The following is a 22,618-nucleotide window of genomic DNA, read 5'->3' on the forward strand; positions in this document are numbered from 1 at the left end:
AGAACTTCTGAGTGATTTTCAGGAGCAAAAAAGAATTGCAAGAGATAGGTGTCACCAATCTCTACTTACAGTAATGTTATATAAAATTTCTTCACCAAGTATTTAATATCCGTTTTCATATGCCAGAGCTGAGATTCTACATGTCAGTAGACAAAAGTGAAATACTGGTGACAATCTCACTTTTAGTCACCCTGTGATCATTTTCCCCTCTAACATTCTGTGCCACTTTAAGTAGATATCAAAACTTGTTAAATGATTACATCTCAGAGGACAAATGCTGCTTTTTTTTCCCTCTGTGGTTCTCATGTTTCTAAGTAAAAGCCATCATTTTCAAGTTAATAGAGCATTATGTTTTCTCTGCAAATAAAATCTCATAAGTCATAGGCAAAGAGAGAGGTAAATTCATAAAGAGGTGACAAAGCACTATTTTTCCTCCTGGCACCTGGGATCTATGATAGCTTAAAAATGATGTTTTTAACTCTGGTGATTTATCAAACTCGAGATTTCACAAAAGATAAACAGATGCATTGAAGAAAGAATACATCATCTTAATGCTTCATTTTGACACTTTTGATATCTAAATAGCATGTATCTTAAAGATCTCCTCTCCAAAAACTCAATCGTTTCCATCATTTACACATTTAATTCTTGTTTTTAAGACACATTGAAATAAGAACATGCCAGGAGGCACCTTTAAAGAAAATGGCCACATTTGAAACATACAGATTATTTATAGAAGAAAAACTGGAAGAGCTGAAAGAAACTCTGGTTGTCAACAGACAGTTGCTTTTTCTGTTTTTTCTGTAATTCATTTTGGTTTTTGTGTGGGTGGATCATGTGAGCTCAAAGGTTATTTGCTAACTGTTTTTTAGCAAACTGTAGACTAGAGATTAGAACATGTCCTTTAAAACCTACATTTAAATTTATGTTTATTGCAAACATGTTTAACTTTACAATATGTGGTATGGAATAATATTTTTAAATACAAAATTATATCTAGAGTGTCTATGATAAGTCAAGAGTTCCTCTGCTTCTATTTTTATTCACAGTTTAGAAGGTCTTATTGTCTGTCCTGCTCCCAGTGGAAAACTCACAAATACAGTATACTTGGTGCAAGTCGTTTCTTTTTTTTTACTTTTTGTCTTACATTTGCCTATCAACTTGGGTACTAATGTAACCATATTTTGAAACTACTTAGATATTAGATGTTAAATGAGCAGCGGCTGTAGACTAGATATCTGCAGTCCATCATATAAGGTACGATTTTTTTTTTTAATCACAGAGTGCAAAACAATACAGCAAAAACACATTTAAAAAGTTGGAAGGGCTTATTATATTTTATTTTTTGCTTCTTTTTTTTTTTTTTTTGAGACGGAGTTTTGCTCTTGTTACCCGGGCTGGAGTGCAATGGCGCGATCTCGGCTCACCGCAACCTCCGCCTCCTGGGTTCAGGCAATTCTCCTGCCTCAGCCTCCTGAGTAGCTGGGATTACAGGCACACACCACCGTGCCCAGCTAATTTTTTGTATTTTTAGTAGAGACGGGGTTTCGCCATGTTGACCAGGATGGTCTCGATTTCTCGACCTCGTGATCCACCCACCTCGGCCTCCCAAAGTGCTGGGATTACAGGTTTGAGCCACCGCGCCCGGCCTGTTTTTTGCTTCTTTAGAAATGATGAGCTTCCAAATCCACCTCCAACAAGCACTAGGAGCACTGCAACATGGGCAAATGGTCGCAGCCTGCTGGGATTTGAGTCTTCCTTCTGCCTCTTTTAACTGTGTGACTTTGGACAACTTAGTAACCTCTCTGTGCCTCAGTTTCTTCAGATGAAAGTTGAGGAGGCAGTGGGTCCTTCCTCACTGCCTAGTGGGGGATTAGAGTTGCTCTGTCCCTAACGTTTTGCACAGGAACTCCTTTACGCTATATGGCCCTAGGGCTTTCACACGTGTAATTTCATTTAATCCTCAAAGAAACTCTGCAAAATAGAAAAAGATAAGAAGCATTGCTCAGAGGCAAACCCAGTAAGGTAGTAGGAAGCAGTATATGCTAACTTTACTATAAATAAATACACAAAGAAAGACTTCCAAAAGCTCAAGAACACCAGAAATTCCATTCTCTGGGATTCAACTGTGGGAAGGAAAGCCCTAAAGGATGGGACTGAGGTGCTCCACCACCTGTCTGGGTAAAGCTGTAGGGTTAGCTGGCCCTGGGGGCAAAGTCAAAATGTCACAGCTTACTAGTGTGTGACCCTGGGCAGTTGTTCACCCCTCCGAGCCTCAGTTTTCTCAGTGGGATTTGCAAGGTTGTTGTGGATATTAAACAAATTACAAGGGCCAAAAACTTGGTGAAACTTTAGCAAAGAGAAAATGCTCTATAGATGGAGACAGCTGTGGTAGCTATGATGAGTACACAGATGGCTGCATGTCGGCCATTAGACTTGGCTCAAAGGGTGACATTTCATTAGCATCAGGTCAAGTACAGCCACTAACTTCCATTGTTGAGAGTCCTCCATAAAACACACATCATTGGGGTGTCAGAGTTTGCTTTTGCCTTTCTTCCCCCTCTTTCCACTGCAACAGAGTCCTCAGGTCATTGGTGATAAAAACTACCCCAGAATTTGTCACTTCCTTCAAAGGAGAACGAGTCAGTAAAGTCTCTAAAGACAGCTCTCCTCAGGGACAAGCTTGGAAGTTGAGGGCTGTGACAGCACTTTTTCAGAAAACAGCATTTGGGGTCTTCGTAGGGCCCAGCTGAGCCAAACCTGAAGTTCAACTACATGGCTGTGGGGAGATAGAAAAGCTCGGGAGGAAACCCCAGCATGATGACCAATGGACACAACCTGCGGGATGTCAGAGGAGAGCTCTCCGCAGAGCTACTATCCTGTCGGGTGCTCTGTGTTCTTCAACCTTCTCTTCCCATGTCTCTTGGCCAATGAGCCATGACACTGAGCAAATTTTGACATACTACAGTGCTTCCATCCAGTCCAATGTTCTCATGTTTTTTGTCTAAGAGCCCTCCTTGATGTTAGCACAAGGAACTTCCATGCTCCTACTTCTGCCAGTCTCTGTTTCACCAGGCACCTCCCTCGGACTTCCAATTGGCCACCACCTTCATCTCTCTCCCTCAAAGCAATATTGCACTTGCGGACAGTCAGGTGAGTTATCACTTCTGGGTTCCTCCACGTTCTGCCAGCTCCTGCATTTCCAGACCTCAAACTTCAGAGACCCAGTATCCCTGAACTTCCTTGACTCCCCAGGCTGCTCCCGGCCATCACACACTCCATGAAATGGTGACCCTCAACTCCTAGGCTCACCTTTTGCCCACAGTCACTGCTCATAGGCCTAGGATTCAGCCAAGTGGTTGAGGTAGAGAAAATGAAGCCAGGGGACATTCCTTCCCTTCCCCAATGTTGGGGACTCTGAGATGCTGGGTCTACTGAGATCCAGCAGTGAATTCCATCTGCCTATTCTTGGCTCAACAGACCTTCTTACTGGCTTCCACTGCCCACATATTTAATGGGTGCTAGACAAAGACAGGGGCAGAAGCAGGAGCAGTGGTGCCCAAGGCTCCCTCCCTCCCTCAGGCCACTTGTGTGGGGCCATAAGAGACTGCTCTAAAGCTAGACACACCAGCAGATGGGTGCTGGGGGAGAGGAAGGCACACAGGTGTCATAGCCAACTAGGATCTCTGGTCCTCCCACTCTTCCCTCCAGGCCTCCACCTCCAGAAGGAACAGAAAAACACCACGGAAACCCAATAGTCAAAGAATGGGAAGTGTTGGCTTGCAACTTCTAGTTCTACCCCAACTCAGGTTTGTCTTCCGCAATCTTGGGTTTAGTTGAGTAAACGGGGGCAAGTACTTAGATTCACACAGGACTAGTGGTTTATGTTGAGCATTTTGTTTATCCGAGCTCACATTCAAGGAGGTGGCAGGGATAGTGTTATAATTTCCTGGAAGATGAATGCCAAAGCCAAAACTAAATCAAGGCGAATGTTGTTTATATAAAGAATAGCCCCAGCTGATCCCAGGAAGAATACTGAAACAAGCACTAATGGATAAAATACAGAAATAATGCTTTAATAATGCATGCGATCATGTTTTTATTAACAAAGAAAGTCTTGTTTCAAAACAAATACATCCTTGAGAGGAGTCTGAAATTAATCCCCGATAGGCAGAAATCCACATTATTATATATTCTAATTATAATTACAACCTGCTCTTAATGTGAACATTCTAAGCTATTAGCCACTTTGTTAAGAACCAGAAAGGGGACTTTCTGCTGCATAATGAAAACTACTCACAAGCTTTGAGAGTGAGAAAAGCTAGAGACAATTCTGCACAGAGCTGGAAAGTGGTGGATGTAATTTATTTAGTAAAAGTGCCTCCTTTCTCCTTTTTTTGTTTACGATTGGTAAAACCTTAGGGGTTCAGACAGCACCAACCTTCAGAACTGCATTTTCTAGGACAAGATGAAAATGTGTATCACAGAAAACTAACAATTTATCATTGTAATAGTTACATCCCACTACAGAAACCACTAGAGACTGCTTAACGTTTTTATTTCAAATATGGTTTTCCCTAGTCTTCAGGTGACAAATGGAGACAGATGCCAGAAGGCTTGTTTCCATTTGTTCCTAATAAAAACGGCCAAATTCTGAGTTCATTGTCATCTGGGGTGACGTTAAGACTGTGCTTTAACAGACTGATCCTTCTCTTCCTTCCTATGCTCTCTTCCTTCGAAAGGCTCCAAGGGCGACATCCGGGTCTGGTCACTGAAGACAGATGGGCTCCTTCTATTTTCTCCCATGCCCTGGAGGCCTCTGCCAGAGGGTAACATGCTATTTGAATGTAATGACTCGCTGGTGAAATTTTACTGGCTAGTGTTATGTTCCGTGCCTCCTTATCTTTAGGACCCGTCCTGTATCTGTACAGACCTCCTCATTACAGATGGATTTCTCGATTTCACAACATTCCTGGGCCTTCTAAAGGCTGTCATTAAACTAATCCTTATGATTTTTCTTCCATTACTTTCTTTATACTTCTAAGTCCTCTTCATCTGACACTGAACCTGAAGCCGATTTCCTGAAAATAATCATTTCTGCTACTGCGGCTATGCACCAATAAAAGGTTCAGAGTTTATCTGGATTTATTGTGTACTGTGGCATCATCAAATCCTTGATATTTCCTCCTGGTGTGAAGACCTCATACATTCAGACTTAATCTGTTTCATTTTCCTCTTTTTCTTCCCTTTAAGGAAGAAGGTTGAAATGTTCTACTTTGGTGATAAGAACTAAGGTTTTCATAGAGTAGCGATTAGTAGTAACAAAAAGGTTTTATTAAACACTAATGATAAGCCAGATACAAAGGTAAGAGCTTTGGGCGTTGTGCCCACAAGGTAAATATCATGTTCTCTACATTTTGTAAATGAGGAAAAAACTGAAACTCAGAGAGGGTGTGTAACTCACTCACAGTCACACATCTGAAAAAAGTAAAGCCAGGATCAGAACCTGGTGACCTGACTCCAGAGCTCACATCCTCAGTCCTCACAATCTCCATTATGCTCTCAGCAACCAGGCTGTGCAGCCAGAATTATCATGTTTCTAAGGTGAAGGTAATCGTGAAGTGATTCTTTGACTTCCTCCTCCCTTTTCAAACATAATCACTTCTCTGAATGTTTAGAAGATTTTTACCTGGAGCCCATATAGTTCATTCTCATATCCCTGGAAAGATGATATTTGTGGTCAGTACACAAGGGCCTAGAGGAGGAGCTTGGGCCAAAACACCCCTAAGCATGAAGCCAGCATAAGTCTACTCACAGTGAAGGAGAAGGCCCGAGACACATTCACCTTCGATCAGGGTGCCTTGAGTGCTGTTTCATACCCCAGACATGTTTCAGCCTTATCAGCAAATCTGAAGAAATAACCCACCATCAGAAGAAACGTGGTTTACATTAATTTCTTAAAGGAGGGAGGTTGATGCTGAGTGCATCAAGATAGTCCATGGAAGTACACATCCTCTGGGATCCAGGGTCTGGAGCAGATCACAGGGGTCACTCAGATCTCCAGTCAGACCTAAGGGCATGAGCTGTCCTGATAGTGTGATCTGCTGCAACCTCCTAATTATAATTGAATTCTATAGAATGCCATAGAACAGATAGGGCATGTACTGATGCGTTGGTGTTTGATTTTATTTCTGATTAATAAACTGGCATTCAGATTTATATATTACTTACTTTGAGTACAATTAAGATAAGTCAGTTTCCTTAAGCCTAGTATACTGTGGGTGGGCAATAAATTAAAATTTTTAAGTCTGTAAATGAGGGAACCCAATCCTGTGCCTTCATGACCCATAGGCGAGGGAAACTTTCACCCTGTCCCTGATGCTCCTGGTCCCTCTCCTTGCTGCCCCTCCATGTCCCAGGAAGCAGAAAGTGGAACTCAATCAGAATCAGGAAGGCTAATGTGGTCATGGTCATTGCAGAGTATGGTCATTGTGTGAAAAGACCAGTCTTTGGGGAGGTATTCCCGTGAACCCCCCGCTTCCTGTCCCTATGATAAACCTGTGCTCTCAGCACATTTACTCCAGAGCCCTGTGTTAGGAGGCTCATCCAAAGGTGCAAGGTCCCAAGAGCTGGTCCTTAGAAGGAAGGAAGAAGCTGGGCTCAGTCTGAGCCCAAACCACCCATTCCAATCCAGCTCTCATCAGAGCTCTTAGAAAGGCTCCCATACCTTCCTGCAGCTATAGACACATGGCACTGAATCACAGGCACTTTTGGGATCACCCAGTAAGGGAGGAAGGGGGATGGCCAGGCTGAGAGGTTGTGTTGGATGCAGGCACATTCCTAGGTTCCTGGCCATAACACCTGCCCTGACCCCACTGAGGAGCTCCCATCTCCACCCCATGAGATGGTGCCCGAGATGCAAGCTGTGGAGAGACCAAACCCAGCCCTCCCAGGGCCAGCAGCAACCCAGTGTGCCGAAAATCCCATCAAGCTATCAACTCAGCGAATGCCTGGACTTTCTCTTTTAACACTTTCCCCCTACTCAGTCAGGACATGATGATAAACAAAAAGATGATTCTCAAAATTAAACAATAATTTCAATGATAAGCTGTCATGAATCTCACTTGGTTTTAAGTGTTTCATTTTATTTTGCTATTTTGGTCTACTGAAGCCAAAATGAATATTCAAGTTTCTCTCAGAATTACTGTCATTTGGGGCTGGATAATTTTTGGTTGCAGAGGAGTGCCCTGTGCCCTGTAGGATGTTCAGCAGCATCCCTGGCCTCCATCCACTACACACCAGTGGCACTGCCCCTCTCAGTGTGACAACCAAAAATGTCTCTAAACATTGCCAAGTATCCAAACATTGCAAAATTGCCCCTGGTTGAGAACCATTGCTTTAGAAGGTTGACCCAGTTTCCTGCTAATCTGAGGATTAGGTTTAAGTAATTCTGGTACTTAAAATTCTTCAGGCAGGGCCCCTGTTAAAATGCCCTCACTTTATCTGTGTGCACACCCTCCCATTTAGGAATGAGATTGTGGTCAGGCAGAAGGCCACTTCTGAGGGCCAGGCGTTTGCCAACTGGCTCCTGTCAAGTGCTGTGTGTGATTGTCAGGTTGTGTTAAGTGAGCAGTTCCTAACTGGTTTAGCATCAGGCTTTGAGGGTATCATATGGTCAGTGTTTCTAGTAAATTGAAAGTTGATTTACCACAAGCTTCACATCTCTGTAAGTTATTTGGGGTCCTGTATTCAACACAAAGACTGTCCTTTTCCTGTGTGTGGGGACTGTCCTTTCCCTGCAGAGCTGTCTCCAGGGAACCGCAGACCCCTGAGTCACTCAATTACAAATATTCAACAAGAACCAACTGACCTCGGTGAGTGTGTGCCAGAGACAGAGAAGCCACGTGGTGCAGACATGAATTCCAGGCATAGAAGAAAATCCTCCTTCTTGGTCACCACCTGTCCAATCGACAGAAGAAAAATCACCACTGAGGATATTGTGACAGAGTCTAACTTAGTAGCGAGAGAGATGGCAAATATCCAAATGTTCAGTACAACATTAAGCATGGACACAGTGCAGAACCTTCTGTAGGCTGGCCTCTGTGACCTGCAGAAACTGCTTGTTAGATGAATAAATGTCATACGTGTAGAGCAAGTCCTGTTTCCATGCTTACATTAATTTATACTAATGGAGGTCACAAGTTAGAGAAACACATGAAAGGGAGAACACGACACAGATCAAGTGAGGCTGTTCTGATTGGGTCACTTACTGCCTGAAGAATTCAAAATACCAGAGCAAACTACTTGAATATAATCCTCGACATAACCAGCCCACCTTCCCTCCTTCCTTCCCTTGCAGTCAGGAGTTTCCATTTGTTTCCAAAGCATTTCTTGGACATCTGCTATGTCTCAAGAATTGGCACCGGGTAGCCGCCATGTTTGATGTATGTGAGGAATTAACATAAACCCGGAGACAGGATCCACGATGAAGGGATGTCATTTATGTGTCTGACAAATAGCTTTTCTGCATGTACTCTGTGTGAGATGATCTTTCAATCACTCTGATGAAGGGAGTCTTATTTCTTTGCTTTGTGTTTTAGTTGAAGGGAAGTGAGGAAACATTAATATAACTGGAGTAAAATAAGAATGAAGAAGATGCAGAGAACAGAAAGATACCGAACCACAAAACTAGTAATTACAGTCATTTTGGAGGAGCTGAAGGTCTCAGATTCTTATCTGACCAAAGAGGACAGTTAAATGTGGCCCGTAAGGCTTTTCTTTGTTCCTTCTTGCCTTTCTTTGTTTTGAAAACCACATGGTTTAATATTTAAACTTTTAGCATTTTTTTTCTTTTGCTCAAGGAAATAACTCAAAAAGAAAGTTACACTCAATGTATCTGCTTCTCATCTGTACTAAACTCATACCCTGATGGGCTCTCTCAGTTAAATAATGACCTGCTTCCCTGTCACTCTGCAGTTTCTGCAGGGCCTGGAGCTCAACATGTAAAATCCCTCCTGTAACACAGTGCTTTGTGCTCTGGTGGAAAAACAGTGCTGCCAAAAGCCTCTACCCATGTATAATTCAGCAACATCACCTGGGGCTGCAGGCACAGTGTGGAGGACAATGTCATGGGTGCCTTGGGTTCCACACCTAACTGGGACATCTCATGATATTTGAGAGAAAGGATAATGTCTGCTTCCTGAATCAATATCTCTCTGCGCTGGTGTCACAGTTACAACTGAAAGGGTGTGGTGGATGCATGCAACTCTCAGGAAACAGCCTGAGAACATCTTGTCAGGGGGAGGACAAGAGCTGGCTAGACACTCCTGGAAGCTCTGGAAGGAGAGGCTGAAGCTCTACTCATCCCACTGCAAAGGACACCTTGAGGAAATCCCAATTAATATGGTTTAATCTCCTAATCATGCACCAAATATCCCCCACCATTGCATGGGAGGCAGAGAAGAATAAAACACTGTGCTGATGTGTACAAACAGAATCAAAGGCACTTTTTACTTACTTTTTTTAACTCAATGTGTAGAGTAAGTTTTTCACTGGCCTGATCAAAAGAAAACCAGAGACAGACAACTAGCTGTACCATGCAGACCCTTGCCTGAAGAAGGGACTTCAGGTGGGAAACCTTGCTGAAAGCCCTGTGCAAAGCTTGCTGCGACTGCACTCCTCAAAGAGTATGAGGGAAAAGGAAAAAAAAAAAAACAAGTTCAAGTGAAGAGCCCCCTGCCAGCCAGCTCCTAAGTGCTTTTCCTTATATATCAATATCTTGGTGCTCCTGTATGACATTGGAGCAGGCCAAGTGCAACCTCAACCCTGCTGGCAAGAGGCTCCCTGACCCGACCTTCAGACCTACCTCCGGCATGAAGGAGAGCACCCAGGTCTTGGGGCATGTTGATGGAAAGGCAGCATTCCTAGAACAAGCAACCAACCAACTGAGAAGCTTCTGTCCCCTTGAATTAGAATTTATTTGTAGGAAATAAGAGGCTAAAGCCAATGGGGGCCTTCACCGTGGCCCTTACACCCAATGGACTGTTGGAGCAGTGTAGGCTCTACACACCATTCTGTTGTCTAGTAGTCAAAATGAACGCATCAGAAGGTCAAATTCTGGCTTGGCCTCCAAGTACAGAGACAGCATTAACTTCGAGAGTATCGCTGGCAACCATTATAACCCTCTAATTGCCCATGCAATGCACAATATTTTAAAATATATGTATTATACAAATAATATTGTAAAACAACAGAAATCAACCCTCTCATCTTAAAAAAACCTTAATACGAAGTTTCAGGAGAGGATTTAAAAAAATGATATAGTTGTTCTTTGCTTCAGACAGTAAGCCTGCTACTGAAAACCTGTGTGTAAATATAGCCTTATGCAGACGAAGTCCTCCTTAAAAATGCACCAGAAAACAGGCTCTGTTTTACACACTTAATTGCATTTTCTCATTAAGTCTTCAGAAGCCGTGGCAGTAGATATTATTTTGATCTTCATTTTATAGGTAGGAAATTGCAACACAGAAATGTTCAGTAACTTGCCCAGGGTTGCAGAGCTGAGTTGGAACAGGGCACCCAGGCCTCTGAGCCCACATCTCTACCCATGGGCTACACTGCCTCCCAATGGACTGAGAGTGAGTTAGTTCCCTGGCAAAACCTGCCCCTCCCAAGCATGCTGTTTATAAAGATGCATGATCACACATGGTCACATTTAATATCAACAACATCCCATACTTAACTCTTTGAATGAAAAGATATGCCTATGTCCAGATAAAGCATCACACAGACAAGATACAGAGCTTAATGCATAAAGAAGTACCTTCCCTATATCCATTCACCCTTCTTTTCCTAAAAAGCCTCAGATAGATTTTGGCAGCAATATAGCCAATTAAAAATACTTTCCTGCAGAGGATCTGCAAAAAATCTCAGATAACATCATACTTAAAGGTAAAAGTTCGAGTGCTTTCCCCCTAAGTTCAAGAAGAAGATGAGGGTCTGTTATTAGCATTTCTTTTCAACACTGAAATGGAGATTCTAGCCAGGGTAATAAGGCAAGAAAAGGAAATTAAAGGCAGAGATTAAAAACGAATAAGTAGGCTAGGTACAGTGCCTCAAGCCTATAAACCCAGCATTTAGGGAGGCCAAAGAGCTCAGAGGGCTGAAGTGGGAGGATTGCTTGAGTCTGGGTGTACTGAGGCATGATCATGCCATTGGACTCTAGCCTGGGTAACACAGTGAGTCCCTGTCTCAGAAAAACCTCCAAAACAAATAAAAATGAGTAAGTAAAACTGACCTCACTCAAAAAGACATGATTGTCTATATAGAAAAATCTTAAGAAATACCTATTTATTTATTTATGTTTGAGACAGGGTCTCACTTCTGTCACCCAGGCTCAACTGCAGTGGTGTGGTCATGGCTCACTACAGCCTTAATCTCCTGGGCTCAAGCAAACCTCCCAACCTCAGCGTCCTGAGTAGCTGGGATGGCTAACTCTTTTGAATTTTCAGTAGAGACAGGTTCTTGCTGTGTTGCTGGAGCTGGTCTCAAACTCCTGGGCTCAAGTGATCTGCCAGCCTTGGCCTCCCAAAGTTGCTGGGACAGTTGTGAGCCACTGTACCCAGCCTAAGAAATATATAATAAAGCTGTTAGAGAAATCGGAGCACAGAAGAGTCAAGGTGACATCATTTTAAAATAAACTCCATCTTAAAACTAGCAAGGCACATTCCTTTCCAGTCACAAACCACAGTCATCAGATGTTTACAGTTGAGAAAACAGCTTAAATGTACCTGAAAGGACACAATCTTACAACAATGGAAAGTCTTAGATGTCTCAATATCCATAAAAATATATGATTTAAAGATAATTATATTTATGCTTTGATGTACTTATTCCCTAAAAATACAAGGATAATTTTCTTTAAATCAGCAGAATAGTAAATTTTGCCATGCTGTCAGCCCACTCACATGTAGACATAGCTTAGCTTAGCCTTTACAAAGATAAGACCCTTATATAAGAAGAGTTTAAAACTAAGATGGGCTGGGTATGGTGGCTCATGCCTGTAATCCCAGCACTTTGGGAGGCTGAGGTGAGTGGATCACTTGATTCCAGGAGTTCAAGACCAGCCTGGGCAACATGGTGAAACCCTATCTCTACAAAAATTATCCGGGCATGATAGTGAGTGCCTGTAGTCCCAGCTACTCAGGAGGCAGAAGTGGAAGTATCACCTGGCCTGGGAGGGTCAAGGTGCAGTGAGCTATGATCACATCACTGCAGTCCAGCCTAAACAACAGAGGGAGACCTTATCTCTCTCTCTCTCTCTCACACACACACAAGCACACACACACACACACACACACAAAACCACCACCAACAACAAAAAACAAAGATGGCACACTTCTCTTGCTTTCTGAGGATGCCTTATTCTGAAACTGAGTAGATTTCAATTAATGGTCTCTTCTCACTGCACTGTGATTTGCCTTGAATTCCTTTCTGCACAATCCAAGAACCCAAACCATTTTCTATCAACAAAGCTACTGAAACTACTGATTTAAACAAAGGCCCAAAGTACAAGATTGATATACAAAAATACAGTATAAAATGTATTTTATAAAGTGCAAGATCTATACATGAAAATGAAAAGATCTTGCAGAAGAAAAATTTAAAAAGACCACCTAAAGAAAGGAGAACTATATACTGCATTCACAGGCCAGAGAACACAATATTGCTAAGAGGTCATTTCTCCCCGTATTGATCTATAAATGCAACACAATGCCAATCAAAATGCATGCCAGCAGACTTTCTTTTGTGCGTGTGTGGTAGAACTGTAAAAGCTAATTAGAAAATTTGTATGAGAGTACGGAGGACCTAGAATAGTCAAAACCATTTTGAGAAAAGAAGCGTTGGAGGATTCACACTGCCTGATTTTAAGGCTTACTATAAAGCTATGGTAAACACAATGGTACGGTATCGGGGTAAGGATAGAAACATGGGTGAATAGAACAAAGTAGATAGTTCAGAAATGGAGCCACATGTGTATGGTCTACTGATTTTCTACAAAGGTACCAAGGTAATTGAATGAGGGAATAAAAATCTTTTCAACAAATGGCACTAAAACAATTGAACATCCATATGAAAAAACAAAGAAATAAATGAACCTTATCCCTTACTTCATACCATATACAAAAGTTAGCCCAAAGTGAATCATGGACCTAAATGCAAACACTAAATCTGCAAAGTTTCTAGATGAAAACATAGAAAGTCTTAGTGACCTGGGTTTAGATATTGTGAGACAAGACACAAATTTTGAATTTTTTCAAAATTTAAAAATCTGATTTTTAAATACACTATTAAAAAAATGAAAAGGCAGGTAATGGATTAGGCAAAAATATGTGCAATCTCATTTAATAAAGGATTGCTGTACAGAATTTATGAAGACTTCTACAACTCAGTAGTAGGAAAACAAAACCCAGTTTAATAGATGGGCAAAAAATCTGAACAAACACTTCATCAAAGAAGATAAAATGAATGGCAAATAAACACATGAAAAAGATCTGAGAAATGCAAATTAAGAGCACAATGAGAAGGCACCACACACCCATTAAAATGGCTAAAATGAGTAACACTTGCAAAAGGGAGCATTGGTGAGAATGTGGAGCAACTCAAAATCATCACTGGTAGGAGTGTAAAATGTACAGCCACTTTAGAAACAGCTGAGCAATTCCTGATAAAGTTAAACGTATACCTACAGAAGAGCCCGGCCATTCCACCCCTCTGTGTTTATACAAGATAAATAAAAACATATTCCACATAAAGTTGAATATAAAATTGTTCACAGAAGCTTTTTTCATGATGGACAAAATGGTGGGAAACAGTGCCTATATCTAACCACCTGGTTAATGGGTAAACCCATTTGTGAAGTACCACTTCACAATAAAGAGGAACAAACCCATGCTGGTCCATTGCTATTAAATTATAAAAAAGGCAAACTTGCAATGAAAGAAAGATAAGTAGTTTCCAGGAGTTGGGGATGGGGGAAGGGATTGGCTGCAAAGTTGCACAAAGGAACTTTGTGGGTGACTGAAGTGTCCTATATCCAGATACTGGTGGTGGTTATATGACATATGCATTTGTCAAAACTGGTTAATTGTATATTTGAAATTGGTTAATTTTAATTCATGTAAATTACCTATAATATACATTATTATACATTTATATATTATATAATTTATATATATAAAAATTGTGGGGTTTTTTTGGAAAAAAAAGCTCACCTCCTCATACTCTAGCCGCTAGGGTTAGACATGTAACCTCTCAGGCAGTTGTCTACTGGGCAGCCCTTCTGTAAAAGCTACTGGTTTCCTGATAACAAGATACTGCCTTTTTTCTCTTTGTCCTTTCTGCACCTACCTGCCTGGAACTCAGCCCCCTTGTGACCTTGGAACAGTTTTACAGGCTGCACTGTGGAGGTATATTGGTTCCCTGAGGCTGCTGTAACTCCTACCACAGTCCTGGTGGCTAAAAACAGAAATGTATTCTCTGGCAGTTCTAAAGGCTAGAAGTCTGAAATCAAGGTGTCAGCAGGGCTATGCCACCTCTGAAGGCTCCTTCCTTCCTCTTCTGGCCTCTGGTGTTTGTCAGTAGTCTCTGGCATTCCTTAGCTTGCAGCTGCTTCATTCCCATTGCTGCCTCTACCAGCATAAGTCTTTCTTCCCTCAGTCTTTGCTCTTTTTCTTATAAGGTCAGCAGTCATATTGTGTTAAAGGATACACTACTCCAGGGTGACCTCGTCTTAACTTGATTCCATCTAAACAGGGTCACATTCACAAGTACTGGGGGTTAGGACTTGAACATATCTTTTTCAAGGGCAGAATTCAATCTACAACCTGGAGACAGAGAGGACAGACAGTAAGAATCCCATCCCTACTTCATCATGGAACCACAGGGTGAGCCCTGGGCTGCCTATGTCTTCTCATTAGGGAGAACAGCAAGCTCCTATTTATTTAAACCACTGCAGTCAAGCACTTTAGCTGATACATTCTTTCTCCCCTAATTATTGAAGGAGATCACAGTCCCTCCTTGACCTGTTCAACAGAAGGCCAGGGTGCCCAGCACTAGCAAAATGCTGGGCCTGAGGTGGGAGTTCGCTGACTGAGTGGTCAGATTGTCCTTGCCAGGTTCTCTTGGCCCAGCCACATCCCTTCCATCATCGCAGCCTAGGACTGTCCCTCCTTTTTCTGCTAAATCTTGGGTGTCCTTATCCTTCTTCCCAGTACACCATTTTAAGGCCCCTGTGGTGGCTTCCCCAGCTGCAACAGCCTCAGTTTCCCTGTCTGGCCCATGTCTTCCTCCAGCACTATGTTCTGTGCCCACGCTGCTCTCCACCACACTGAAGGGCTCAGTGTCTCTCTTGGCAATTCTCTCCATCCTTCTCCATACCCAGGACCACCTAAAGTTCAGCACCATGCTCTGCATCTCACTGTTAATTCCCACGGGCCCCTTCTCCCACACATCCCCACACCCATCTGGTCCCAGAGATGGCCCCTTCCTCATGCCAGACTTCCATCCCAATACCTTGTCCAAGAGCTACAGTTGTCTCCCTGGACATTCCATTTTTTAAAATTAAAACAGGATGAGCAGAAACCTGAGGGAGTGCACAATCCTCTGCAGAATGCATCAGGCCTTTTCAGTGCCAACATTTCTGCATTCACGTTGAGTTCTTAGGCAATTGCCCTAGGCAGTGTTTAAAACATTCCTCTCCTTGTACTTAGCCCCAGATTCATTTGTATATCCTTAGAATTATTTGACTATGTCTATTCCTAAATCTCTCCTTTCCCCTCTCATCTCCCTGTGCATAGAGGTGGCATCAGCAGGAAAGAGTCCAGTCCTGATCAATAACTGCATTCCCACTTGGCAGACAGAAGGGCTTCTTTGCACTCGGATGTCAGCTATGACACACATCAGGTGCTGGCCCTCTTACAGTATGCCCATCAGATATGGAGTTCAACAACAGATATGGAGTGTGCGCCTACACTAAAGTATTGTTATAGATAAGTAGGTCAACACAATGATTGCTTCCCCACTTTCTGCTCTTGGGGGTGAGCCTTGAACTGCCCAGCCAGTAACCACCTCGCAGAGTTATGGGAAATGTCGCAAGCCAGATCTTCCAAGGACTCAGAGGTTTTTTTTGTTTGTTCTCCTTATTTTCTTCTCTTTGCTTTCTATAGTAAGTGTTGCCTGTGGCCTGGGCTTCCAGTGTGGTCACTTCCAGCACAGTGACACCTGGCCTCGCCTCCCTCTGCTGCAGACCCCTGGGAGCCCTCTCTGCCTCCTGGTTGGCTCCGGCTGGGAGGCCTGGGGTTCCCTGGGGGTCCTGCCCATACCTCTCTGTGATTGCACTGGCCGATGTGGGAAGAACACAAGGCTGCCTTCCTCAGAGTCCCCGGAAGCACCTACAGATGGAATTGCTTGCCTCAGGGGTATCCTGACAGATGTAATCCCACCCCTGCCTGCACCAGGGTCAGGAAGGGACCATCCCTCATCTGCTCAGCCCCATCTCCACCTTCCTGTCTTTCTTCCTGTTTGACTTTCTTTCATGTGTGTATGTGTGTGTAGGGGAGGTCTTTATATATTTGTCTGCCTTCCTGTATTTTTCTTTTTCTTTTTTGTTTTTTGAGATGGAATTTCGCTCTTGTTGCCCAAGCTGAAGTGCAGTGGCATGATATTGGCTCACTGCAACCTCCACCTCCCAGGTTCAAGCGATTCCCCTGCCTCAGCCTTCTGAGTAACAGGGATTACAGGTGACTGCCACCATGCCCAGATAATTTTTGTATTTTTATTTAAGGGGAGACAGGGTTTCGCCATGTTGACCAATGTTGGCCAGGCTGGTCTTGAACTCCTGACCTCTGGTGATCCACACGCATTGGCCTCCCAATGAGCCACTGCGCCCAGCCTTCCTGTATTTCTCTTTCTGTATTATGTCTTTACATTGTTCTCTATTGTGTATTTTTTCATCTCTCTCTCTCTGGTCTAGATGAGTTCTTTCTCTCTTTTTTTCTGGGCTAACATAACCACTTTTTCATTCTTACTGTGTTTTTCTGTCTTTCTGTATTTTTTGGTCCTTCCAAGTTTTTTCTTTTTTATGTTCCTTAGAAACAGATCTCGTTTTTCTTTTTATTCCTGTATTTCTATCTCTTTTTCCTTGTGTTCTTTCTATCTCGTTTCCTAGGTTAATTCAACTGTCTCCACTTTCACTCTTCTCTCATGTATTTGTACCCCTAATTATTCCTCCCTTTCATCTTTAGATATTTTTTCTATTCAACTTGGTTTCGTCTGTTTGGCTTTGGGAAGAGGGTCCTCCTCTCTCCACCCAGAGCCTCTCTTCCTGAGCTCCGAGACGCCCTCTTTCTGTACTGAGGGGCAGATGCGGCCGGTCCTCAAGGAGAGTCTCCCAGACAGTAAAGGGGCCGGGCCTAGCAGCCGGCAGTTCACTGGTGGCTTCTAAGATGAGAATGTGGGATTCTTGGCACCTTTGCCCTAAGCTTTGAACCTGAGCTACAATTCCACGACAGGAGGGTAAACAAATCTCCCTCAACATCCTGCTGCATATGAGAAAAAGGAAATATGGGAGAAAGGACACAGAGGGCAAACTGATGTCCACAGTTTCCAGCTTGTTTCCCATGGAGAAAGAAAAGGAAATGTCCTCCCAATGCCTCAGACAGGACTGTATCCTGGATTTGGGCGCCAGCTGCAGGCCTCTCATCTGGTCTCTGAGACACACTGTGATGCTCAGTCTGGGTCAGAGTTTAAGTCCAAGGTACTTTTCTCCATTGCCCCCTCCTCTATCTACACCCCTCCCAACCTTGCCTGTCCCAGCCTCCTCTGCACCAGAATCTCCCTTTGCTCAAAACATGGCAGGTAGCAGTTCTGCAGGGTGGAACAGGCGAAGCAGTCCCTGTCTAGGGAGGTGTGCCCCTGAGGTGCAAGATTGGAATTCACAACACAATTTTCCTAGAAAAACACAATGCCAAAATTATCAATGGCATTGATAATGCTGTGAATGGGTCCAGCAACCAGGACATTCCATGTGCCAAGCACTGCACTGAAGACCGGTATAAGAAAGACATTCTGCATCTACAGAGGAGTCTCAGAAGAGTTCCATTTCTGTCTCCAGGTCACATACTGGAACCCAGATAAATATGGCTCCAAAGAATATGATCTGTCTGGCCCTCCTGGTCCCCAGGCTCCAACACAGCTGGTTCAGCACAGCTGCATGAGAGCCCACATTATTGTTCACAAAGGGAGCTCCTACCAGACCATCTAGTTCACAGCAGCAAAAATATCATCTTGCTTAGTGGTTCTTGGTGCAGGGTAGGGTCTCAGTAAATGTACATTCAAAGATACAAATACACATGCAGACACATGTGCACACAAACATGGCTTTCTATCCTGAACCATATCCACAGCACATGCCACTCTCTTGCTTCAGATATTTGTACATGCTTCTCTCCACCAGAGTACCCTCCACCACCTAACTACCACCTCCTGGTTTCAAGAACGTAAGACACCTCATCAGAAAGCCTCCCACCAGCTCCCATACCCCAGAGCGGTTCAGGTGTCCTCCTCTGAGCTCCCACCAAGCTGGCAGGTCCACCACAGAAACTTGCCATGCTGCCATGTGAGTTCTGCTCTGATCAGGGCAGGACTGTGACCACCTCAGCACCCAGCATAGCATGGGAGCCTGGTCAATGACTACATGAAGGAAGCCCCTCCCACAGATGGGTGGTGAGAGTAGAAGTAGATGCACTAGGTGGGAGTGGAGAAGAAAATGGATTTGGCCAGGCACAGTGGCTTATGCCTGTAATACCAGCACTTTGGGAGGCTGAGGCAGGTGGATCACTTGAGGTCAGGAGTTCGCAACCAGCCTGGCCAACATAGTGAAACCCCATCTCTACTAAAAATACAAAATTAGCCAGGTGTGGTGTCACATGCCTGTAATCCCAGCTACTCAGGAGACTGAGGCAGGAGAATCGCTTGAACCAGGGAGGAGGTGGAGGTTGCAGTGAGCCAAGATTGTACCACTGCACTCCCGCCTGGGCAACAGAGGGAGACTCTATCTCAAAAATAAATAAGTAAATAAAATAAAGAAAAGAAAAGAAAAAGAAAGTGGATTTAGAGGGCAGAGAAATAGAGCAAATTCAGCAGAGAGAGTCAGCCACTCACTGCACGGCAGTCACAGTGCCTGACAGGATCTCTGTAGCCTCTTCTTTCACCCACATTGTCTTTTAAGCTCTGGTCTGGGTCCTGGCAATATAAACAGACCCCAAAGACAAAGTCCATGCCTAGCGAAGACTCAATCATTTTTTGTCACACATTAGAGTTGCAGGAGTGGGAACCTGTACATGTTTAATCTGACCTGTTTCTGAAACTTTTCCCTGCTGAGGCTTAACTGAAATTGTCAGAACATGAAATCAACAGAGTCTTGGCAAAGGGCTTCTATAATTGAATATATTACTTTCTAATTTCTCCTCCTTCTTTCCTTTCATGTCAAATGAAGAGTCCGCTTTTCATTACTGAGCCTTTTGGAATAGAAAATGATTGTCGGATGATCCATTCTCTTTGGTCATTTAGCACGCATTTGGACTCTACTCTCCTGAAATTGATCTTGGTAATTTCCAACAACAGATGTGTAAATAAATGTTTGATACTTTCTCCCTTTCTTAACAGTTTTCTGATGTTGAAAGTTTCTCCTTAACTGTCGTGGTGGATGGAGGAATAGAAAGGGGAAAATCAGGAGGCCTTAAATAGATTTTACAGGCACCAAAGCATGCATTTGGAGTATGGTCAGCTAGAAAGATCTTGTTTCAATAATATGATCTTCACATTCAGCTGAAGACTATGTTATGGAACCTGACTGCCCTTAGTGACTGCTTAAAGCTGACATAAGGCAGAAAAATGTACATTTAATATGGGAAAGAAATTAGGCCTCAAGATCTTTGTTTCCTGAATCTCTGCAGCAGCTCAGCTGGTGCTGGGCTCATGAGGCAGCTGCAGGAGGCATTCTTGGGGCTGCGAGTGGGAGGTGATGGGTATAGCATGCAGAAAACCTACCCCATAAGGGATTTGGGGAAAATCCAGTAAAGAAAGGATTGGCAAGGGAAGCACTAACCCCATTGCAATTTGGGGCTCCTTGGGTCTTTATGTCTCCAACTCCACTATGGCATGCTGTCTTCCCAGCTTTGGCTCCCCCCTCAGCTTGCTCCCCATCACAATGCCCAAAGTCCCAGCAGCACCTCCCCAGCCTCTCTGCTACCACTGCAGCTCAGGCTGCATCCTCGCACTTCTGGGCCCTTAGTTACTATGGCCTTCAAATGGTCACTCTCTCAGCACTGACTACTGAAGGCTCTCCCTAGAACTCCCATGTGCTCAGGCCACAACCTCTGCAGGGAAGATAGATATGGAAGGAGCCCAGCCCCATGCAGGGCACACAAAGCTGTGGGCCCACCTGCCACCCAGTCACCCTGTCCACCAGCCTCTCTAGCCTGTGACCCAATGGGATACTGAGCGGCTTGATGCTCAGGCTGAACTTGCTAGTCTCTCACTGACATCCCTATGCCTTGCCTGAAAGGTCAGTCCCACTCTCTACCTGGGGATGATAGGACAGGGCATGCTCTGCCATTTGTCATTCCAGATTCTGTTCCAATCTCATGGCCATCCCAGCCCCTATGCACCAAGCCCACCCCATGGTGTGTGCCTCCTCCTTCCCCCCTGCTCCCTCCTCCATCTCCTCTCCCTGCACTTCCCCTGCCAACCTTCTCCCCCAGAATTCCTTGGCGACAGGAATTGTGTCTTGGTCATCCTCACACCCCAGAACTGCTACAGTGCCTGGCATATAGAGAACCACTGGGAAGTAGCATTTTTTTAAAAGGACCTTGTCAGTAAAAATAAAAGTGTTTACAGGTGATTTTGTTCCTTACTTTTTTATTTAGCTGTATATTTGAAGTTTCAACTAAGCATTTTTATGTATTTTACTGTCACTAAGGGAATTATATTTTTGGCTAAGCCCTTAGGAATACTAAAGTCTGTCCACTTTTCAGAACTTCAAGAAAACTTGTGAGCATCTTTTGCATGCAGCAGGGAGAGAGGTTTGAGATACTTGCCAGTAAGGAGTGAAACCGTATCAGGGATTAAACAACAATAACTAATCTAGAACCAGACTACCTAACTGCCCAAGGTGCTAGCAAGCAGGGAGGGAGGGGCAGAAATCTGAGCGGGTCACCGAGAACTGCCACGTGGAATTCTAGGTCAGTAAGTGGCCATGGGTTCCCGCCACCAAGCCACTAAGCTGGCAAGTGGGGAGACTGCAGTTAGAACTGCCCTGAGAGAGGGCAAAGGCATTGATAGGGATGGATCTGACTCCCCTCTCCCTTCTCTGCTATGTTCTAATCATGCATGTCACCTGCATGCTTGGCTTTAAATGCCTCATCCCCAATAAGGGCCACTGCTCTTCCCTTGGCTTCTAGTGGCAGAAATGTCCGCATTCTACTGTGCTGCTGGAGGCAGAAGTCTGGCTGCCATGGCTGAGCTTGTGCAGAAATGGTAAGGGTGTCTGGTCTGATAACTTTGTGGGGTCCATTTTCTCAGTTCTGCAGTAAGATTGCTGGTTATGTGGCAAGACAATGGGCTCTGGATGGCTCTTCACTATGGCAGGAACTTAACACATGTCTGTGACCCCAGCTTACCAGGGGGTCCTGCTCACTGGCCTTGTGTAGACAGGGCAAAATAGAATAACAGGCTCATTTCCGCACACCCCAATACTACCATCTTCAGTAATACCTCACCCCAGGGCAAGTCTGCTCCCTAAACAGGGGGAACTTTTAGAAACTGTAGTATGGTGTCCAGTCGCTTACACTTACACCAGGTCAAACTCACAAGCAACTGGTGTAGAACCCAGAGCTTGTCACATGTCCCCACAAATTTGCCTGTTTCTGAGACTGAGCCCTATCTTATCCCCTTATCTTGCTGGCTAACTTGCCTAACGTCCATGGCTGGCCCTTCCTCACCATCTTGCTGGGGCCCTGCTTCCTGGGGTTCATCCTTCTCAGTGAATAGAATGTCCAGACTCTCTATGGCCCATCTCCCTGTGTTCAGGGCCAGCCCTCCACTGCTCACCTCTTGCCAGGCTTCTGTGACCCTGGCCACCAGTATAGACCACCCCACCATCTGTCACCTTGCTATCTGGATTCCATGCTGCTGGCTGGCCTGGGTACCCGCTGCCATTTTTCAACATGATGCTGAAAAGTGCCTAGCACAGTGCCTGGCCCAGGATCGGCACATGATAAGTGAGAGCTGCTGTCATTAGCCATTGCTTCTTCCCCTAGTCAGTGTATGAAGACTCTGTAGCTGAAGTCTCCTGTTTTGGACTTCTAAATTTCCATTTTCATATGAAAAGACAAAGTGCCTGTAATGCAAACAATCTGTCTGACTGCTGTTGTAAGGACCTGTTTAAGTTATAATTGTCAATGTTTTCACTGAAGTAGAAAATACATAGAGTCAGATGTATAGCACACATAAGTCTTAAGTTTACAGCTCCAGGATTCCTTACATGTGCATATGCCCA

General features: G+C 44.0%; 1 protein-coding gene across 1 annotated transcript in view; it reads right to left on the minus strand.

The window, feature by feature from the left end:
• ACOXL (acyl-CoA oxidase like) overlaps positions 1-22,618 on the minus strand; it is a 389,909-nt gene that overhangs the window by 79,650 nt on the left and 287,641 nt on the right. Inside the window, 2 exon segments of the mRNA XM_078348358.1 lie at positions 7,873-7,937; positions 7,939-7,959. Coding sequence (XP_078204484.1) covers positions 7,873-7,937; positions 7,939-7,959 — 86 coding nt within the window.

This window comes from Callithrix jacchus, chromosome 14 (genome assembly GCF_049354715.1).
Source record: "Callithrix jacchus isolate 240 chromosome 14, calJac240_pri, whole genome shotgun sequence".
Classification (NCBI taxonomy): Eukaryota; Metazoa; Chordata; class Mammalia; order Primates; family Cebidae; genus Callithrix; species Callithrix jacchus.